The following is a 23,575-nucleotide window of genomic DNA, read 5'->3' on the forward strand; positions in this document are numbered from 1 at the left end:
AACACTTCACGGCATTCGCTTCAGAAGTGCTAAAAATTCTTCGGGCAGTACACTGTGCCGCTCGAACTCTCAACACAACTGACACTGCTAAGAGTGTCCTACGATTTCCACATCGCTGGCAGCGGGTTATACACAATGTCAGTGACTACTTTGAAGGTCATTAAAACTTTGAAACACGTATCTTTTTTATTTTTAAAGTTCCAAGCCTCGTAAGTGCATGATTTTGCTTCAGTAGTTCTCTATGCCGCAGTTCTATTATCCTGTTACGTCTACAGTGGAAGAAAGACAAATGTAAGCAGTCTAGCATTCTTCCAATTTGTCGGTGGAATGTAGGCAGAACGGACTGGTGGTAACAAACACTGCCCAGCGCTGGCTGGAAATAAAGCAGGGAGGATGATGGGAAATAGGTCCGTAAATCTGTGGCGCGTGTCAGCGGTATGACCATCGCAGGAGCTCGTGCAATTTCAGGTGTTCCCTGGTTTACTGAATCGTAAATTTATGTTTTTTTCGACTACATTTATACGAAAAATACGGCAATCCATAAAGAATGCAAGTGGTTTCCATCCACTTACTAAATATCGTAATTGGTTAGACACTATTTCGAGTTCGTAAATAGTAACAAGCATTAAGGAACACTCTGCCCAGTGCACTATATCAGGTTGGTGGCTGTTGTATGGACGACTGTGGTGAGTGATTGTGCAGTGTGTCCTGTTAGCGTCTATAGAATTGTAATTAATGACTTTCGAAATGATATAGAGAGAGAGAGAGAAAGAGAGAGAGAGAGACAGAACATGCAATCTTTCGATGAAACGTAGCTTACTCATTTAGTACAGGACCGAGATGAACATCGAAGAATGGTCACTTGTTCACACGGCGAAAAAGTTCTATTCCTGATGCACACAATCAGTCACTGTTCATCAGCCCTTACCCTCCCTTTACCAGACATAAGCTTAGAATGGAAAATCGCTTCCCGTCAGTTTTCTAAATGTCTTACTTGTACAGAAACGCACTACATAATAATCTGTCAGCAACCGTGGCTGCAACGCGATCATCTACGAAGTGATGACACAATGATGTATAATTTTGCTTCTCTTTCACGGTCATTGGTTACTGAGTTTACATGAAAACGGCGACAGAACGGAAGTCATTAACGCGTGCAGGGACATTACACAATGAAGAGTTGCTGTAATTGATAGGAGAGGGAGAAATATGAGAAACGTTTACCTGCACAAGGGTACATAAGCTATGGGATGCAGAAACTGTTAAACTGACACTAGAATTGGCAGTAGATAGGAAGATTGTTGAGACACGTAAACATTAGGAAGAGCGAAACGCTAATAAAGAATGAGACATCCAGCCAGGCGAATGGATACTGGATCGATCAAGGAAGCGCCTTTCTGTGTTCCAATTTGAAAATATCGAAATGACGCCTAATGGGAGGAAGTCGGAAAATCTTAAGAATCATCTCAAGGCAGGGCTGTTCTATATAAAGGATTGTATAAAATGTATTTTGTAGTATCTATTTGTATCAAATAAGTTCCAAAAGCTATTTAAAGCTGATAGCTTGTATTATTAAAAATAAAATGGAAAAATTAAAGGCGAAACAGAGAGATGGGTGAGTAATTTCTTCAACTCGAATCTTTACCTGAAAAAGTTTCCTTTTCGAAACGAGGCTTTGTCCAACGTGATTGCGAATGGCCTCATGTGTTACCATTGCTTCTTTTGGAACCAAGAGCTGTTCGTGAAACCATAGTTTGGCTGTCGCATAAAATGAGGCGCTCTTGGTATACTGGTCTGCCCAAGTAAGAGGAACCAAATGCCAGGACACTTCTAACCGAATTCGATATGACGTTGAGACTGCTCTTACTTTTTGTGGCTTCGCTATCGCACCGGATAAGAAGAAGAACTGATGCGGAAACATCGTTGTTGAAAGAGAGTTATTGACAAATGTTGAAGCAGTTACAAGTTTTTTACACTTGGCGACAGAGAGCAGTTCCCGAATGCAATAGTGTTCACGACAAAGTGAGTATCCTGAAAATGTGTAACTCGTGAGGCATATCGCAAGAAATTTGTAATAGAAATTGAAAGAACTATCTGAAATGCCAGTGAAATGCCCTCTAAACCTGCTGGGCAGAATGGCTAATAGGATTGTGGAAAGGTCCAAAGGTTGAGGTCAGTTTGCCGGCCGGAGTGGCCGAGCGGTTCTAGGCGATAGTCTGGAACTGCGCGACAGCTGCGGTCGCAGGTTCGAATCCTGCCTCGGGCAAGGATGTGTGTGATGTCCTTATGTTAGTTAGGTTTAAGTAGTTCTAAGTTCTAGGGGACTGATGACCACAGCAGTTAAGTCCCATAGTGCTCAGAGCCATTTGAACCTTTTTTTTTTTTTTTTTTTTTTTTTAGGTCAGTTTCTCCTTCTAATTGTCAGTAATTGTAATTTAATAACCTTCACAACCAAAGCGTCACATAACTGGACCTTTACCGAATGCAACTCTTTCACTGCTGAAGGCCTCCAAACAAGAAATCTTAACAAATCAACAAGATAAAATCCAATTAAGATAACAATAAAATAATTTTTAAGAAAATCACAGCAAAGTAGATAGAACAAACATATGCAAGGTGCAATACAAATGGCGGAGGGCCATAATTAAATATCAAAATTTTAGAATATATTACCACAGACTTTTAAATGCCAGAATACTTAATAACAAGAAATCTTTTAAAAAATCGACAAGATTAAAATGCAATTAAAGAGGCAAATCAAAAATTAAAAAAAAAAAAGTATCACGGCTAGGTGGAAAGCCTTAAGGCTAAGCAGATAGAACAAACATATGAAAGGTGCAATACCAATGGCTGAAAGCCACAGTTAAGTTCCAAAAGTTAAAAAAATATTACTATAATCTTTTAAAGGTAGAAGGCCGCAATGTTCAAGCTGAAAGATAAATTTAAGAACTAATTTTGCAAAATTTTTAAGAAAAAAACCATAAGCCTTAAATTTTAAGCAACTAAAACACTCAGAAGCCGCCAGGGAGGTCGGTCTGTACTCTTTCACTTAGGCGAGAAAGGTGTAGAACCCAACTATACTTGATCCATCGGAACCCAACCAGGGTATAGCCACGGACCGACCGACACGACGACTTGCTTCCCATCAATCAGTACATGATAACTCAAACAGAAAATGTTACGAACGTAATTATCCACAATCAGTTATGTACAAACACTCGGTGTTGGTCACAAGAAAACCTCCATAACAGCGAACGACCGAAACGAACCACAACGTGAATGGACGAGGCTTGGGTGCTTCAAACCACACTCAACTTTGACGTCCTGGGTAGGCGAACCGCGAAGCTCGTAGCGATCGGAGAGCTCCACACACGCTCCGACACTGCGCAGGGACCGCCAGCGGACGCAGCGACTGCACCGCGAGGAGATATCTTAGTCGTGTGAAGTTAGCACCCCTTTTTCGAGAAATATACATTTTTTTCACAGTTCTTGTTAGATGTGCCATAGTTCTAGAGTTCTTTCCACAAAATTTCAATAGTTCTGCAAAATGTAACGAAGAAAACAACAATACTCGAAAAAATTTTCGTATCGAAAATATTCTCTGACAATTTCCGCAAAATGTAAATAAGTACAAGAGTTCTGAGCACAGTTCTGAACAGAGCTCCAAGAGTTCTTTCGAAAATCCAAGTAACATTTTTTTGCGCAGCTAATACTTTACGAGATAATTGCAATTTAAGAGAAAATCTTTTCACTTACTGTGAAGTTGGCACCCGTTTTTTCAGAAATGTATACTATTTTCAGATTTCTTGATAGATATGCCATAGTTCTAGAGTTCTTTGTACAAAATTTCAATAGTTCTGCAGAATTTAGCGACGAAAACAATATTCGAAAAAATTTTCATATCGAAAACATTCTTCGTCAATTTTCGCAAATTGTAAGTAAGTACAACAGTTCTGAGCACAGTTCTGAACAGAACTCCAAGAGTTCTATCGAAAACCCAAGTAACATTTTTTTGTGCAGCTAATAGCTTACGAGATAATTGCAATTTAAAGAGAAAGTCTTTTCACTTACTGTGAAGTTGGCACCCTTTTTTTCACAAATGTATACTATTTTCAGATTTCTTGATAGATATGCCATAGTTCTAGAGTTCTTTGTACAAAATTTCAATAGTTCTGCAGAATTTAGCGAAGAAAACAACAATACTCGAAAAAATGTTTCTATCGAAAACATTTTTTGTCAATTTTCGCAAAAATTAAACTTGTACAACAGTTCTGAGGACAGTTCTGAACAGAACCCCAAGAGCTCTATCGAAAATCCTAATAACATTTTTCTATGGCGATAATAGTTTGTGATAAATTGATTTAATGTGGGACACACGTTCTCTACAGAAAATATAAATATATTCGTACAACAGTTCTGATGACAGTTCTGGACACCACGTGAAGAGTTCTATCGAAATTCCTAGTAGAATTTTTTAGTGCAGGTAATAGTTTAAGAGGTAATTACAACTTAATTAAGAACCCCATAAGAGCTCCTACTGTGAAGCTGGCACCCTTTTTTTCAGAAATATATATTTTTTCATAGTTCTTGATAGATAAGTCGTAGTTATAGAGTTCTCTGTACAAAATTTCAGTAGTTATGCAGAATTTAGCGGAGAAAACAACATTGTATAACATAGCTGATTCAGGAACCCTTTCCTTCTGATACAATTCTTACTCTTGCCACAATAAATCACTTGTGCATAGATTCCAACGGTACTGATCATTACAAAAATACAACCACTGACCAGCGGCGCACATTTCTTGCAGCGTTGTACAAAGCATTCGGCTTATCCGCTTTGAAAATACCACGCTTAACGCTATTTTAAAATTTACGGAGGATGGCTCCCGTTTATCTACAATGTCAGCATCTATCGAATTATCTTCATGCAAACGTGATGCCTGGATCACACACGTCCCCTTTTTAGGTACGGAGGAAACAAGAGTTCAGTCTTGTGGAAGCCAAAAAAGGAAATGTGGGCATCCCTTCTTTTACTGATAGCAAACTCTAGAGAAATCTCCACGCTTGTTTTTCTTCATCATGCCAACAAAAGAAAAATTCTCCCTTCATAGCTCTATTATCATTCCAGTACTAGTAAACCAGTTGTCCGCTTTCACATTTCGACCTGATTGATATATAGGTTTACACAGTCATAGAACATCATCAAAATGTTTATTGCTCAGTTGGTAAATCCTTGTGGTTGCAACACAGCGTATATTTCCAAATTGTACAGGTAAAATACTTAAGAATCCACACTTAAGAATACATACTCGTTTGTTTTGATTGATACATATTGGCGAAAACTGTACCTTCCACAGAATCCTTCCAGCTTCTTGTCTACTGTAACATTTTCTCCAAGGGTGTAAGATTTGTGGTAGTTGCGTACAAACACAGTAAATATTTCCCGAATAGCTGTTAGCTTGTCTAATTGTCTCCTTTCATCACGAATAGCGCGACTGTAAAATCTAAGGCTCTTCAGAATAAATTTGAAACGTTTTATGTTCATTTGCGAGGTGAAATTTTTCAATGCCATCACCATCAGTTCCACACAGATCTTCCAGGCTTTATCTGTTACTTTTGTTAACAACAGTTAAAAACAAGAGACTCATGAAGGCTTTCAATTCAATATCATCTATTGATTTTACCCCTCTCTCACGTTGAAATGAGGCTTTGATGCTCTCAAAATTCTGATTGGAATACAAAACTACAATAGACAAATATCGTTATCAATGAGGTAATTACAGCATCACAAATGCCGCTTTGGCTGCACCTATTGGTACAGGCAAATTTCGAATAATATTATGCTCTTCGAACAATATGCTTTGGATTTCTTCAACACTATCTAGTACTTCCCACTTACAATAATAAAATTTTTATAAAATAACGCAACCACGCGCAGTGTATTGATCTGAAATTTGACGTTCAGACAGCGGACACTGACTATTAAACAGTTCAAACAGAATTTAAGTGCAGTTTACATTCTGGATTAGCTTTGTACTACTTACTACGGTGATAAACAAATAAATTAATCGCTGAAATGAAATATGAAAGGGCACAATGGATAAAAACGAGCAATCGGCTCATATCTCATCAAGAGAGCATTAGCGTCGATACTGAATCATACAACAACGAAAGGCACACATGAAGTGTATACTTTTAGAATCAGGAAGAACCAGATGAATTTTATTACGTAAAACAGTAATTGTTTTGGGCTCTCATGACATCCAGGACCCACTAACAGCTAAAAATATGCCCAGGACCCTCATGGATGAAAGTTATGTGGCAACATCACCAGCCGCTAGGATACATAAAAACATGTGCTGTGTGTAACGAATAAATTTGAAATTGCTGTCGTTAATATTGTTGCAAACATTTGTTCTAGTTAGAAAGGAAGTGTGGAAGTTTGATTAGTTACACTACAGCGAGAGTTAAAAGTCTTTACAATGTATAGAAATGTAAGCATATTTACTGAATATATCGTACAAACGAACTAAGTAGTATGTTTAAATCCTAATTCAATACATGACTGATAGAGGTGTTATAATGTTGAGGGGATACAGTATTAAAGTTAATAAGAAGTTCGAAATTTGTAAATAAGAACCTCGTTTATTTGGTCCTCAGTAATCCGGATTTCCGGTTTATCCGGATTCATATTTTCTGTCCCTTGGTATTTTTCTCTTTTTTTCTTATAACACGAAGATGTGTAGTCTGTGAGGTACATAGGCTGCTTATCACTAGGCTGGTAATTTAGTCTAGTACTGAGTGATAAGGAACTCGGAGTGTGTGAATGACATTGTTTCTCAAGTATTGTACATTAATATAACGGTGTATTGATGCCCATCAAGTAAGTTGCATAGTAACCACGCCAACAGCACTCCACCACAGCTCATTGTACCTCTGATGCGATTCTCGACAGGTGTGACTCCATCTGGTTCGTGGCGCGTGTGAATGTATCTGCTCTCTCAGCCATCTGCTTGTTTTGCACTGACGAGCCTTCTCTCCTTGAGTCATCTAAGCGTGCACATCCCACGCTTCCACCTACAGTCAGTCTTAAGAAGGTGTACTGGCATTTGTATAGTGCTGAACATTTAGACTTCATGTATTTAGTAGAATATACATCCGGGTTTTCGATTTTCGGTTTTCCAAAATAAAAGTGAGAATTTACAATCGTACTCATAGCTGTACTTCCAGCAGTACTGTAACTCCTGCGTTCCCAATTTCGTAGAAGTTGTCCTACGAAAATTGCAGAAGAAGCACTCCTGGACGAAAGGATATTGTGACGATATTCTTTCGTCACAGCCTGGGGTTAGAGACCCGGTCCGGCACACAGTTTTTATCTGCCAGTAAGTTTCACATCGGCGCACACCCACTGCAGAGTGAACACACAATCTATTTCATAATCTACTGGCACCATAAAAATGTTATGAGGGTTTTTAAAAGAACTCTTTCGGTGCTATCCAGGACTGTCAGCAAAAGGGTTGTGCCAATTTATTATAATGTAGACCAAGTGGGTCTCTAGAAAATGCTATTATCTCATTAACTGTTATCCCCACAAAAAATACACTCCTGGAAATGGAAAAAAGAACACATTGACACCGGTGTGTCAGACCCACCATACTTGCTCCGGACACTGCGAGAGGGCTGTACAAGCAATGATCACACGCACGGCACAGCGGACACACCAGGAACCGCGGTGTTGGCCGTCGAATGGCGCTAGCTGCGCAGCATTTGTGCGCCGCCGCCGTCAGTGTCAGCCAGTTTGCCGTGGCATACGGAGCTCCATCGCAGTCTTTAACACTGGTAGCATGCCGCGACAGCGTGGACGTGAACCGTATGTGCAGTTGACGGACTTTGAGCGAGGGCGTATAGTGGGCATGCGGGAGGCCGGGTGGACGTACCGCCGAATTGCTCAACACGTGGGGCGTGAGGTCTCCACAGTACATCGATGTTGTCGCCAGTGGTCGGCGGAAGGTGCACGTGCCCGTCGACCAGGGACCGGACCGCAGCGACGCACGGATGCACGCCAAGACCGTAGGATCCTACGCAGTGCCGTAGGGGACCGCACCGCCACTTCCCAGCAAATTAGGGACACTGGGGTATCGGCGAGGACCATTCGCAACCGTCTCCATGAAGCTGGGCTACGGTCCCGCACACCGTTAGGCCGTCTTCCGCTCACGCCCCAACATCGTGCAGCCCGCCTCCAGTGGTGTCGCGACAGGCGTGAATGGAGGGACGAATGGAGACGTGTCGTCTTCAGCGATGAGAGTCGCTTCTGCCTTGGTGCCAATGATGGTCGTATGCGTGTTTGGCGCCGTGCAGGTGAGCGCCACAATCAGGACTGCATACGACCGAGGCACACAGGGCCAACACCCGGCATCATGGTGTGGGGAGCGATCTCCTACACTGGCCGTACACCACTGGTGATCGTCGAGGCGACACTGAATAGTGCACGTTACATCCAAACCGTCATCGAACCCATCGTTCTACCATTCCTAGACCGGCAAGGGAACTTGCTGTTCCAACAGGACAATGCACGTCCGCATGTATCCCGTGCCACCCAACGTGCTCTAGAAGGTGTAAGTCAACTACCCTGGCCAGCAAGATCTCCGGATCTGTCCCCCATTGAGCATGTTTGGGACTGGATGAAGCGTCGTCTCACGCGGTCTGCACGTCCAGCACGAACGCTGGTCCAACTGAGGCGCCAGGTGGAAATGGCATGGCAAGCTGTTCCACAGGACTACATCCAGCATCTCTACGATCGTCTCCATGGGAGAATAGCAGCCTGCATTGCTGCGAAAGGTGGATATACACTGTACTAGTGCCGACATTGTGCATGCTCTGTTGCCTGTGTCTATGTGCCTGTGGTTCTGTCACTGTGATCATGTGATGTATGTGACCCCAGGAATGTGTCAATAAAGTTTCCCCTTCCTGGGACAATGAATTCACGGTGTTCTTATTTCAATTTCCAGGAGTGTATTATTACAGTTGTCGGTAGAACTCTTAGGGTCGAATTAAGAAATGCCATCAGATCTTTTGTACGAATTTACTACTTTTACATGACAAAAGTGAGTCCCACAGTAATTATCTCACATAATGTCATCGTCACAAATAATGTTATTATAGTTTTTGGTAGAACTCTGTGGGTGATATTCAGAACTGTCATCAGAACTATTCTACGAATTTTGCTATATTAGATAAAGTGAGTATCAGATTAAAACAATTATTGTATAAACTATTATCGCCACAAAAATGTTCTTATCATTTTCAATGCAACTCTTCCGGTGCTATCCAGAACTGCCAACAGAACTGTTATACAAATTTATTTTTTCCAAACTGACAAATAATTTTTTACCATACCAAAATTTTGCCGAGTTAATATTCTCTTCCCGAAATTCTGTAGAACTATTCGTGTTTTGAGCAGGGAAATCTAGAACTATTGCATATAAATCAAGAACTGTGAAAAAAATTTATATTTATCGTAAAAGGAGTTCAAACTTCACGGGAAATGCTCATAAGCATTCCTTAATAAAGGCAGTTACTACTTAAACAATTACCTGCACAGAATATGTTACTAGTATTTTAGATAGAACTCTTACAATGCTATCCAGAGCTGGCATCAGAGCATACGAACAGACATAATTTTTTTTTAGTAAGAGTGCCCCACAATTAATCAATTACCATACAAATTATTACAACCACAAAATATGTTATTATGATTATCGATAGAAGTCTTGAGGTGTTAACCAGAACTGTTCATCAAAACTGTAGAACGAATTTACTTTTTTCTGTGGAGAAAGTGGGTCTAACATCAAAGCAGTTACCGTATAAAGTACCATCGCAACAAAAAGATATTATTAGGATTTTGGATAGAGCTCTAGGTGTTCTGTTCAGAACTGTTGTACGAATTTACTTTTTGCGAAAATTGACAAAGAATGTATTCGATAAGAAAAATGTTTCGAGTATTGTTGCTTTTCTCGCTAAATTCTGCAGGACTATTCCAATTTTGTACAAATAACTCTAGAACTATGACATTTCTATCAAGAACTCTGAAAAAATATATCTTTCTGAAGAAAAGGATTCCAGCTTCACAGTAAGTGAAGAGATTCCCTCCTTAAATTGCAATTATCTCGTAACGTGTTAGCTGCACAAAAAATTGTAATTAGGATATTCGATAGAACTATTGGGGTTCTGTCCAGAACTGTCATCAGAACTAGTGTACGAATATATTTCTATTTTCCGTAAAGAAAGTGTGTCCCATATTAAATCAATTTATCTCAAACCATTATCGCCATAGAAAAATGTTGTTGGGATTTTCGATAGAGCTCTTGGGGTTCTGTTTCGAACTGTCCTCAGAACTGTATTACAAGTTTAATTTTTGCGAAAATTTACAAAAAATGTTTTCGATACGAAAAATTTTTCGAATATTGTTTTCGTCGCTAAATTCTGCAGAACTATTGAAATTATGTACAAAGAACTCTAGATCTATGCTACATCTATCAAGAACTGTGAAAAAAATGTATATTTCTCGAAAAAGGGGTGTTAACTTCACACGACTAGATATCTTCCCTGGTCCTTAGCAACCGACCGACCGCCTGCTGGTCCGTGCGCGACTGCTGCTCCGTCGCGATTGCACTGCTGGTGCGTCCCCCACTCACTTCCAGACACACGACGGCGGAAATACTGGGTAGGACCCAACCATGCAGAGGAAACACGCCCACTGGCTAATCGACATCCCTGCACCAGGAAAGGACCGACCCAAGTTGCACAAGATGGTAATTGAAGGGTCACAGAAGCGCTCAGAGGATCAGTTACACGTCGCCGATGAGACGACCGACCTCTCAGAGCCGGTATGTGGACAACATTTAAAATAACTTGTCAAAGGAAATCACGCCAACTACACACACAACCTGACAAACACTTGCACGAAGACCTGAACGATACGCAACATTAACTAAGCACGCATGAGGACAAATGGGCGCGCACGCGCGCGCGCACACACACACACACACACACGCACACACACATACACACACACACACACACAAACACACACACACACACACACACACACACACACAGCCGACTCACGAACGACTAGCGAGCCAAAACGTGTCGTCCGGCACGACGACCGACCGACGATCCACCAAGACCGTGGCGGCAATGGTCGGGCGAGCCATGTCGACGCAGACCTCACTGCTGCTTCAACCCCACTGTACTAGTGCCGCATTGCAACTCCCCGACTGGCAGGTCCGGACTGCGGTCCAGACGCATTCTAATTGACTGCAGCTCGAACTCGAGACCCGAACTCGTTTACGACAGACAACGACCAGGAAGTAATAGCAGTTGAGCAAAGATACTACGAGAGGGAATATATCGATACACACTGCTAGCGCCGTTCACGATCAAGCAAAGCAGTGACAGTAGTAATTTAAATTAACGTAGTGAGGTGGAAGTACGTTAAAAATAGGGTGTAAAATACATGATGGCGGGCACATGAGCCACGCAAGGCTGGGTCAGCATATGTTCTTAGAGCATTATATGTAGGTACCACCTGAGACGTTTTCTGTAGGCGTCCTGTTATAAAGAAAATTTGTATTTTTTATTGTTTTATATCCAAAATTAAACCAATTTGTGCTGATTTATAGTAGTAATTTTAATATGCAATTTTGTTTCTGCATGTCTTATAGGAAACAAAAATCTCGGTTTTCTTTTGGCGAGCTGTCGAAAGTGGATGTAACACGCATTAACACACTGTAACAAAACCTGATTTAATTGCTGTGGAAGGGAGTGTTCTTCCTACTACCTAAGCAGCGCTGTGCGTGTATGTGGATTTAGTCGTGTGGAGGTATGCTAATCGGGAGTCGTCACGTTAACTGCACATGTAAATGTTTGGAAGCTTCGAGTAGGAGACACTGGAACGTCCACCTCGCTGCCTCGAGTAAGCTTCCAGTGTGTCTCAGCCCGTCAGTCTATAGAGGAAACAAACTTTCAGCTGTCCTTCATGGAAGTGTAGCTGCCGTACTGCCGTGACGGATTATGTACAGAACTGAAGAAGACCATTGCTATAAAAATGTACGCACCCCCACTGCAAGTCTGAAGTATCTCGGCCTGGAGGTATCCTGTTACAGTTCTGCTGGCGAAAAGAAGTTTCATCATTTCTAAAGCATTCACGTGCAGTACCACAAAATTTTTTAATGATAAGCTGTTTCGGTCTCGGTTCCAGAACGCCTTCTGATCACCTTCTGGAAAGCAATTTGTAGAAGAACGCCGATGCTGCTTTTGACTGTAGCTAAAGATAGTCCACACTCGACTGCAAACTTTAATCAATGGAAATCATCAGAATGAGTCTCCCTTCAGTGGAGTGAGCGCGCTTTAGAATCTTCCTGTTGGATTGAAACTATATTATGGACCGAGACTCAAACCAAGAACCATACCTTTTGCGTGTAATGCTGTTACCGACTGATCTACCCAGGCGCTTCAGTCTGGCGCGCGCAGCTGGTATGGTCGCAGGTTCGAATCTTGCCTCGGACATGGATGTATGTCATGTCCTTAGGTTAGTTAGGTTTAAGTAGTTCTACGTCTAGGGGAATGATGACCTCAGATGTTAAGTCCTATAGTGCTTAGAGCCATTTGAACTATTTTTTGGTCTACCCAGACCACATAGCTTCAATTTCCTCTGCACTTCCTTCCTGAACTCCAGAGATGCTCTCTTGTGTTGTTTGATGGACTAGCACTAGGCTATTTCAAAATACACTCCTGGAAATTGAAATAAGAACACCGTGAATTCATTGTCCCAGGAAGGGGAAACTTCATTGACACATTCCTGGGGTCAGATACATCACATGATCACACTGACAGAACCACAGGCACATAGACACAGGCAACAGAGCATGCACAATGTCGGCACTAGTACAGTGTATATCCACCTTTCGCAGCAATGCAGGCTGCTATTCTCCCATGGAGACGATCGTAGAGATGCTGGATGTAGTCCTGTGGAACGGCTTGCCATGCCATTTCCACCTGGCGCCTCAGTTGGACCAGCGTTCGTGCTGGACGTGCAGACCGCGTGAGACGACGCTTCATCCAGTCCCAAACATGCTCAATGGGGGACAGATCCGGAGATCTTGCTGGCCAGGGTAGTTGACTTACACCTTCTAGAGCACGTTGGGTGGCACGGGATACATGCGGACGTGCATTGTCCTGTTGGAACAGCAAGTTCCCTTGCCGGTCTAGGAATGGTAGAACGATTGGTTCGATGACGGTTTGGATGTACCGTGCACTATTCAGTGTCCCCTCGACGATCACCAGTGGTGTACGGCCAGTGTAGGAGATCACGCCCCACACCATGATGCCGGGTGTTGGCCCTGTGTGCCTCGTTCGTATGCAGTCCTGATTGTGGCGCTCACCTGCACGGCGCCAAACACGCATACGACCATCATTGGCACCAAGGCAGAAGCGACTCTCATCGCTGAAGACGACACGTCTCCATTCGTCCCTCCATTCACGCCTGTCGCGACACCACTGGAGGCGGGCTGCACGATGTTGGGGCGTGAGCGGAAGACGGCCTAACGGTGTGCGGGACCGTAGCCCAGCTTCATGGAGACGGTTGCAAATGGTCCTCGCCGATACCCCAGGAGCAACAGTGTCCCTAATTTGCTGGGAAGTGGCGGTGCGGTCCCCTACGGCACTGCGTAGGATCCTACGGTCTTGGCGTGCATCCGTGCGTCGCTGCGGTCCGGTCCCAGGTCGACGGGCACGTGCACCTTCCGCCGACCACTGGCGACAACATCGATGTACTGTGGAGACCTCACGCCCCACGTGTTGAGCAATTCGGCGGTACGTCCACCCGGCCTCCCGCATGCCCACTATACACCCTCGCTCAAAGTCCGTCAACTGCACATACGGTTCACGTCCACGCTGTCGCGGCATGCTACCAGTGTTAAAGACTGCGATGGAGCTCCGTATGCCACGGAAAACTGGCTGACACTGACGGCGGCGGTGCACAAATGCTGCGCAGCTAGCGCCATTCGACGGCCAACACCGCGGTTCCTGGTGTGTCCGCTGTGCCGTGCGTGTGATCACTGCTTGTACAGCCCTCTCGCAGTGTCCGGAGCAAGTATGGTGGGTCTGACACACCGGTGTCAATGTGTTCTTTTTTCCATTTCCAGGAGTGTAATTTACTCCTCGGTACGAGAAGTACTGGCAGTGTCCAAGCAGTGAGCGCTTGTGGTAGGTAATGCATGGATAAGACCACTGTGCGTGGCGAGTAACATCCGGGTTAGAGACTAAGTCCTGCACACACTCTCTATCTGTTAGGATGTACACTCCGCTGCACAGTGAAAGTTCTTCGGTCTGGAATCTCACGACTGCAGCAGGTCTTCATTGATGAGTCCCGCTTCGAACTGAGCTCCGATGACCAGCAGAGACTTGCCTGGAGACGCCACCTGCAGCGGTGGGATACCAACCTCAATGTCGCACGCCACGTGATCCGATAATCAGTAGTGATGGTTTCGGGTGCCATTTCCTTTTATAACAGGACCTCTTTGGTTGCCATCCACGTTACCCATATAGCACAGCGGAACGTCGGCGATAATGTACTCACCGTTTTGTAGCCATTCATGGCAGTACATCCCGGGCTCACATTTCTGTTAGATAAAGCCCGCCCCGCACACGGACGAGTTTCTACTGCTTGCCTTCCTGTGTGCCAAACCATACTTTGGCCATGAAGGTCGCCGGGTCTCTTCCCCACCTAAGAACGTTTGGAGAATTACGGACAGCGCCCTCCAGCCAGCTCGGAATGTTGACTACCTAACGTCCCAATTAGACAGAATTTGGCACGACATTCATCAGGAGGACATCCGACAACTTTATCAATGAACTTACTATGAAATAGTGACCCTTAACTGCTTGCAGGCCTTGACATATGTCAACGGGGACAGATGAAAATGTGTGCCCCGACCAGGATTCGAACCCGGGATCTCCTGCTTTTCATGGCAGACGCTCTATCCATTTGAGCCACTGAGGACACAGAGGACAGTGCGACTACAGGGATTTATCTCTGGCACGCCTCCCGCCAGACTCACATTTTCAACATATTGTCCCGCACTACATCCGTAGTGCCTCCGCCCATTATACTCATTACTCGCGGCGCGTTGCCGATTGCCGTAAGAATTCGGGCACTGTTTGTGCATCCGCACAGAAGAAGAAGGTCAAATGGCTGGTGAGCCTTAATATATATATATATATATATATATATATATATATATATATATATATATATGAAGATGGTATCTGTTCTTTCGGACATGTCCAAAAGAACAGATACCATCTTAGTGTATAACTTTATCAGTGCCAAGTCGAGTAATTTCTTGCGTAGGGGCAAGAGGTGGACCAAAGCGTTACTGATTGTTCAGTCTGTGGAGCTCTTTCTCTTGAATAAATCATCAAATTTTTCTAAAACAGTAATCATTTATTTGCCTGTATATGAATGTACATTGCATCTATCAATTTTTCCGTCCCATTGATAATCTCCTTCACGGGGCAATGTTTTTCTTAAATTTTTTGTGTTACAGTGTATTTTATTACTGTGTATATTTTTACTTCTCCTCTAAAATGTAATGTTATACCCTTCCGAGAGTAACTGGTCTGAAAATGATCTCACATAGGTGTAAATCGGCTTCGTTTGATAATAAAAATAAATTATTTTATGCGGTTAATACTGCTTTTTAATTTTTAAAAAAATTAGTAGGTCCCTCCGGCCACTGCTATTTCCACGAAGGATGTTTCTAAAAACAGTTTGTCAGGCAGAGTGCTTTTGTTGCGCTGTGTTACTGGCCATAGACGCTGACCTGCACAGATCCCTGAATCACCGTCGTAGGACAAAAATGAGCACATTCGTATATACACACCCTGAAATATGGGACAGCTGAATCGTTGATTACACTGACTGTATGTATAAGCAATCCAAAAATTTAGAAAAATATTTCCAACCCATGTTAAACAAGAGTTAGTCCAAACACTAGTCTTGCCTAGTCTTTACTACTGTGATGTAGTTCAACACGGCAAAAATAGTGAAAATTCTAGATGCCTCGAGCTAGTGATGAATGCTTGCGTTAGATACGTGTGCAATATACGGTTTTATGATCAGTCCTACATACTCTCAGCTAGGTTGGATACGTCCACATAAGGTACGCGATCTCCACACGATGTGCTTACTTCATCGATTTCTTAGTCACTGGTGCCCCCAATACTTATCTTCTCACATTAAACACCTATCATCATTCCACAACTGCAATACCAAATCGGATACGTCTAGCGTATTGGCTGTACCTTTACATAACACAAAATCTTTCTCCGTGTCATTCTCCATCTCTGCCATACGACTATGGAACGCGCTCCCCTGTGATCTGCATCTTATCCAGAACCACTCAACATTCAAGAGTCAACTCAAAACTTACGTATTAGGGACGGTATAGCCACCATTGTTGTGCCCCTCTCATCTCTTTCTTTCGCGTCTGCATCATAGCTTCAAACTTTACCTTCCTATTTCTCTTCCTGTAACCTAGCTACCGCCCGCCATGGTGGCCGAGCGGTTCTAGGCGCTATAGTCTGGAACCGCGCGACCGCTACGGTCGCAGGTTCGAATCCTGCCTCGGACATGGATGTGTGTGATGTCCTGAGGTTAGTTAGGTTTAATTAGTTCTAAGTTCTAGGTGACTGATGAGCTCAGAAGTTAAGTCCCATAGTGCTCAGAGCAATTTTTTAGCCTAGCTACCTCTTCAATATCTTTTTCACCCCTTCTATCGTCTTATGTCTCTGCTCGATGTGAATAACTTACAAGCTGCAAGAAGATAACGAGAAAATTCCCAACTAGCAATAGGACTGACATTCATAGAAGGAAAATATGTTTACTTTCATATACATAGTCATTATTATTATTATTATTATTATTATTATTCTTGAATGAGATTTTCACTCTGCAGCGGAGTGTGCACTGGTATGAAACTTCCTGGCAGATTAAAACTGTGTGCCCGACCGAGACTCGAACTCGGGACTTTTGCCTTTCGCGGGCAAGTGCTCTACAGTTTTAATCTGCCAGCAAGTTTCATATCAGCGCACACTCCGCTGCAGAGTGAAAATCTCATTCTGGAAACATCCCCCAGGCTGTGGCTAAGCCATGTCTCCGCAGTATCCTTTCTTTCAGGAGTGCTAGTTCCGCAATTTTCGCAGGAGAGCTTCTGTAAAGTTTGGAAGGTAGGAGACGAGATACTGGCAGAAGTAGGGCTGTGGGGGACGGGCGTGAGTCGTGCTTCGGTAGCTCAGTTAGTAGAGCACATGCCCGCGAATGGCAAAGGTCCAGAGTTCGATTCTCGGTCGGGCACACAGTTGTAATCTGCCAGGAAGTTTCATTATTATTCTTGATTGTTTTAATTATTTTTTTGATTGTTATAATTATCCTTGTACTACTGTTATAATCTCTATTTTTTCTTTAACATAACAAGTGGTATGTCCATAATGTTCTGTACAAACTGAAATTAGTTCAATCCGAGCATGCCTGGTTAGGTGTAAGAGAGAGCCTGAAGGCCTTAATCTTGCCAGGTAAAATTAATTAATTAAATAAAATAAATAAATGTAAGGAGTGAGGGCTGCCACCGCCAGCTGAGCGCTGTTACTGTTGCTGTGTGCCGGCAGGTGATAGACGCGGAGCTGCACAGCGGCCCCGCGCTGCCGTCCCTGGCTGTGATAGCGGTCAGCTCCGCCATCCTGGCCGCCGTCGTCCTCATCGCCGGCGTGCTCGTCTGGAAGTGAGTACGCGGCTGCGGCTGCGGCTGCAGAGTGGGCAAAACAAGGCGCGAGCTGTGGGCCGTCAGCACTGTAGCAATGGCAATAGCAGCCTGCGCTGCTGTGTGGAACGCTTGCTCTGACTAAGTTTTGACGGACAAGAATATCGCTGCTACAGTCAGAATGTATACAGGGCGTCCCTGAAGTCCGCTAACATTTGAAAATGCATTTATTCGTGGAATAATTTAAGTGGGAGGAAAAACTTGACACACATACCTGAAATGACAGGGGGTTATATTGAAATCAGAACAGAGTGAAAAACCGAATAGCAGATGGCGCTGGACAGGAACACGTCGGTGACGTGGCCAGACAATCGCGTATGAAACGAGCTGCAGTGAGATAGGAAGTCACTTGCCTGGCTGTTAAACACCTGTTATTAAGTACGACTTTTTGAACAGTTCTCGGGTATCCGACCGGTTAGCATCGTAATTTCCCCACAATATTTCGGCAGACGTACATGCTGCCATCTTCAGGTGGGTCCTGACGAATGCTGTGCTGTTCCTCTCGGCGCCCTATATACACTAGCCGTTACTCCCCTCCACCGTTCCTCTCCTGGTGTCTTCGGTGCGGCCGGCGCGGTGGCTAGTGGAGGTGGTAGGGGAAGCGGCGCCTGGGTCTGAACTGGGGTCTACAGTCTCCGTGCGGCCGCCGTCGGGGGCGGTTCTCGATCTCTGGGACCGCATCTTTCTCTCCAGGCTGAGTGCAGGGTTCCAACCCTGACTAAGTTGAAGGCCGCTGTCTTTATTAATTAGATCGATCTAATAAATAATCTAATAATCGGTCTAATTAATAAAGACAGCGGCCTTCAACTTATTCTGGCTTGCAACTCTGCACTCAGCCTGGAGAGAAAGATGCGGTCCCAGAGACCGAGAACCGCCCCCGACAGCGGCAGCAGGAAGACTGCATACCCCAGTTCAGACCCAGGCGCCGCTTCCCCCACAACCTCCAGTAGCCGCCGCACCGGCCGCACCGCAGACGCCAGGAGAGGAGTGGTGGAGGCGGTAACGGCTAGTGTATATAGGGCGCCGAGAGGAACAGCACAGCATTCGTCAGGATCCATCTGAAGATGGCAGTGTGTACGTCTGCCGAAATATTGTGGAGAAATTACGACGCTAACCGGTCGGATACCCGAGAACTGTTCAAGTTGGAAATACGCCGGGAAAACTTCAGATCGCATATCAAGTACGACTTTTATGCAGGATGGGGCTTCACCCCATAACGCTACTCCTGCGAAAGAGCTCTTTCGCACATTGTTTGGCGTGGATCGCGTGCTCAGCCGCCACTTTCGTCAAGCTTGGCCTCGCAGGACCACAGACCGGAATCTGTGTGGTTATTGGTGGTCTACCACGATCGTCCGCCCGCATTAGGGGTGCGAAAAGACAACATCCAATGGCAATAACTTACCGTACCTACTGATAAGTTCACAACATTGTCACTCCACTACAGGTATCGGTGGAAATAATAGCCGCCTAGGTGAGCATGTGTTACGAAGTAACTCGTCTCTGCTAAAAATCAATTTTTATGCTAATTGCTGGTTTTGTATCATATAAATCGTATAAATCGCCATCTGTTGCTCATGGTGTGCACTTTCTTTGTCAATTAATCTCCACGTCTTTTCAAGCATTAAGGCCAATTTCTACGTCTCTACCTACATTATTCCGTGAACTATTCCGTCTTCAGGCCATGAGTGGCCTACCGGTACCATCCGACCGCCGTGTCATCATCAAGGAGAATGCGGATAGGAGGGGCCTGGGGTCAGCACACCGCTCTCCCGGTCGTTATGATGGTTTTCTTCACCGAAGCCGCTACTGTTCGGTCGAGTAGCCACTCAATTTGCATCACGAAGCTCTGTGCACACCGAAAAATGGCAACAGCGCATGGCGGCCTGGATGGTCACCCTTCCAAGTGCCGACCACGCCCGACAGCACTCAACTTCGGTGATCTGATATGAACCGGGGTATCCACTGCGGCAAAATATTAATGGACTTTTGGGTCGCCCTGTACTCACTGACAAAAATGGGCTTTTGCTGTAGAAAAACTAGAACAGAACAGCTGAATCTTCTCGTATTGAGAACTTAGAAGCTGTGTCCTATGTTTTACTTAAGAAAAATTTTCAACAGCCAAGATCGCATAAATTAGTATTTATTGTTGCCAACAGGTTTCGAGAGTTATAATTTTAATCTTCTTGTCTTCAAAAATAATTTGTTATAAAACGTGTTCCATTGTGAGTCAATACCTCATGCCATGTTGTCGTCATGCGAACACATTGGTCTGTGGAAAATAAAACTATTTATAGTTCGCATACCTAGCCCTCACAAAGGCTTGTTAATTCTTACAACTCAAGTATGCGAATATGCCAATGTGCTTAACAGTAAAAGGTTTTGTTTTTGACAAAACTGTCCACAATGTGCTACATTGTATCCACTATCAAGACAACATTGCATGAGGTACTAACTCACAATGGAACACGTTTTATAACTAAATTATTTTGAAGACGAGAAGATGGCAGCTAAAAGTGTCGAAATCAGCTGTCAGCAATAAGTAATAAATTGAGATCTTTGCTACTGAACACTTTTTCCAAGAATTGAAAAAAGGAATTTTGTACAACAGCTTAAAATTTCAACAGTAAGAATGTTGGTTTTAGGGATGCTAAGGTGGTGTCAACATGCAAAATATACGTATACAAGCTAAAGAAAAAGTGGTCTATGCATGATAAATAAAAAGTGTGATCAGGTTTTCTCATAACATTGATATCACAATTTAATTTTACATTGGACTACACGTCCTCGTCTGATAAGGCATGTCTTTATTTCTTCTTGTATGTCTACTTATCTCTACCCTCCAGCTATAAAATGGCTTTTATACGTACTTGGTGAAATTAACTACTGTTTGACGCTAAATTCTAAAACACACTTTCTTCTACAGTCAAACGCCCATGCCAGACAAATTCCCTGCTTATTTTGTCTATCATTCCTTCAAGCCCCTAATTTTTTCCTTTGTCGGAGTGGCTGTGCGGCTCTAGGCGCTACAGTCTGGATCCGAGCGACCGCTACGGTCGCAGGTTCGAAACCTGCCTCGGGCATAGATGTGTGTGATGTCCTTCGGTTAGTTAGGTTTAATTAGTTCTAAGTTCTGGGCGACTGATGACCTCAGAAGTTAAGTCGCATAGTGCTCAGAGCCATTTGAACCATATTATTTTTTACTTCGGCTAAAACGCTGTCGGTTTATTCTTCTGTGTTTTTCGCAGCACCTACGGTCGTCATAAGTGCAATGCATAGCTTCAGAAATTTTTTCTTCATATCCAAACGGTGTTATTTTTTCTTTCCGCATGCGAATGTGTTCTTTGCGTCTTCCTTGCTTTTACCAACTTGTGTGATGTTACTACGCAGGTAACAAAGTGTTTCACTTTCTCTCACATTATTACTCAGTGTTTACCCGTGTCCAGCCACTTTTACATTCTGTCTAGTACTTATTCCTATCAATTAGAAGATATTATTGAGCATGGAGAGTTGCATCAAACCGGTCTCTGGACTGAAGACTACAACAACAACAATATTGAGAAACCATGATTTTGCAAAAGTGATTGTCTCTGGATTCAACTACGTCAAACAATACAAGTTAAACAGGAGTTCTGACAGCTCCAATTCTTTTCTGTACCGTTTCTAGCATAAAACTGTCGAACATCTTCATTTCTGTTAACTGTTGTTTACAAATTTTATTCATATTTGGTAAGTCATTGTTAAGTATTTGAAAATAAACTATACAGTAGACGATGCAGGGACCCAAGGAGGAAGCATTGTAAGGTCCTACAGGTATCAAAATATAAGCTATGTAGTATTTGCACATAATGACTTCTATAGCACACACTAATAATGTCATAACTGTACTACGTATACCAGATCTAATTAACGCAGCATGAATAATAGTACAAGTGTAAGCATAAATACAGCTGTAATTCCTAATTACAAACGCTTACAAACAATACAAGAAATAGAAAACAGAAAGAAGTCGCCATTACGTGAAGGTGTAGAAAATAACATAACATTTAGATGTCGTTACTTGTATTTTTCATTACGATTGCTGCCAGAAAGATTGCTTCACACCGGTAAGCAGACACAATCATTTTAAAATTTTACATGAAAGCTGCGGACCCATTACTCATCAACCTGCAGCACTGTAATTATCACGAGAAATATATGGTCTTCTCGTCAGTTCCATTAACATTCTCTCTTACTGTACTCAACATAGTCAAAGGTTTTGCGAATACTGCCTTTGTTAAGTGTAGAGACAGAATATATTCTTTTTTAACAATGTTAAAATGCTTATGAATCTCAACTTAACTGTCATTTTCGATCGTACAGTGAAAGAATCTTGGCCCAAGGCTGCCACAGATATTTTTAGGGCCACAACGTTTACGAGGATCTCATCGCTGTACATTCAGTAAGTAAATAAATATGGATTGACACTACATCGATGTAACGCTATAGAAGAGATGTATTGCGCCACGGTAACGTGAAATTAAAGCACCTAATGTAATGGGTTGGATTCTAGATTTGCCACAAGAGTTCCTGAATCTGATTTTTGGAAGAATGCTTGAGGTACTCTCTTGGCAATTATTCACATGCGATGAGTTAAGCTTTATTAATGTACTGATCATGAATGCTGTGCAGATGGTATTTTAACGTGTTTTATGCAAATTGTATTTATGTGTATTTTTGTACAGTACCACCTGAAAAATGAAATTGGCACTTCAAATCCGGACGAGTTCCAAAAATAATAAAGTAGCTGTTATAAGGACAGTGTGTTCTTCATATTCAAATCCATTAGGGCTTTAACTTGGCTTCTGAAGGTGACACTGGGTACCAGTTCTCACTATATCACAACATTATTACTCTGTTCAGCTGTGAGACATTTTTATTGTTTGTCTGACTGTCTGCTTATCAGACAGAAGTATGTTTGTGAATTGTTCCTTTGAGCTTCGCTCATAATGTTATTGTACCATATTTATTCAAACGTAGGTACAAGCGGAAACCGCCTGTTCTGATGCCGTGCAAGCCATCGGCGCAGGGCATCGATCCAGGGACCATGGGCTACGACGACCTGCCCGGCGCTCACGTGGCAGCGAGGCAGATGCGCGCAGCTGCGGCTCAGCACCCGCCGGAGGTGAGCGGCTCTGTGTACCTCCCACCATAGAAATATATTTCGGCCCTCTGAGTGAATATGACAGGTAACTATAGCTTAAAAATTTTTAATTTTAACACAAGGACTGACATACAAATGCTAGGCACGTGTATGTTATTGCTAAACGATGTTATTTCCACATTAGCTACTGGTAGAGCTTCGTGACAAAATGTCCCACTCATTCACGCAGCAGCGCTACCACAAGTTACAAGAAACGCTGTTGCACTTAACACACCACGATGGAAGAAAAATGCCAAAGGAAAAATAAGTGAGTTTCGGTGTAGCACTGTCGCATACAGTCCACAATCTTGTTGGAGAGTCGAAGCAAAGTGATCAGACAGGGAACTGTGCTGTTGGAAGTGCAGCCGATCAAATTGTGGTTGGTCAGCTCGTTAACGCGTTGCTAACGCGGCGAGTAGCGTCGAGGGAGTAGATATTAACTGCGAGCGGAAGAGCGGAGACCATTATGCACGTTTAAGTACAGGGAGGAACTTGGAGTGAAACTAATAATTTT

General features: G+C 43.3%; 1 protein-coding gene across 1 annotated transcript in view; it reads left to right on the forward strand.

Annotated features, from left to right (window-relative positions):
- The window catches only part of LOC126481386 (uncharacterized protein C6orf132 homolog), a 305,702-nt gene that overhangs the window by 234,136 nt on the left and 47,991 nt on the right, over positions 1-23,575 (forward strand). Inside the window, exons 4-5 of the mRNA XM_050105108.1 lie at positions 17,731-17,843; positions 22,899-23,043. Coding sequence (XP_049961065.1) covers positions 17,731-17,843; positions 22,899-23,043 — 258 coding nt within the window. The remainder of the gene's footprint in view (positions 1-17,730; positions 17,844-22,898; positions 23,044-23,575) is intronic.

Source organism: Schistocerca serialis, chromosome 5 (assembly GCF_023864345.2).
Source record: "Schistocerca serialis cubense isolate TAMUIC-IGC-003099 chromosome 5, iqSchSeri2.2, whole genome shotgun sequence".
In the NCBI taxonomy this organism is placed as follows: domain Eukaryota; kingdom Metazoa; phylum Arthropoda; class Insecta; order Orthoptera; family Acrididae; genus Schistocerca; species Schistocerca serialis.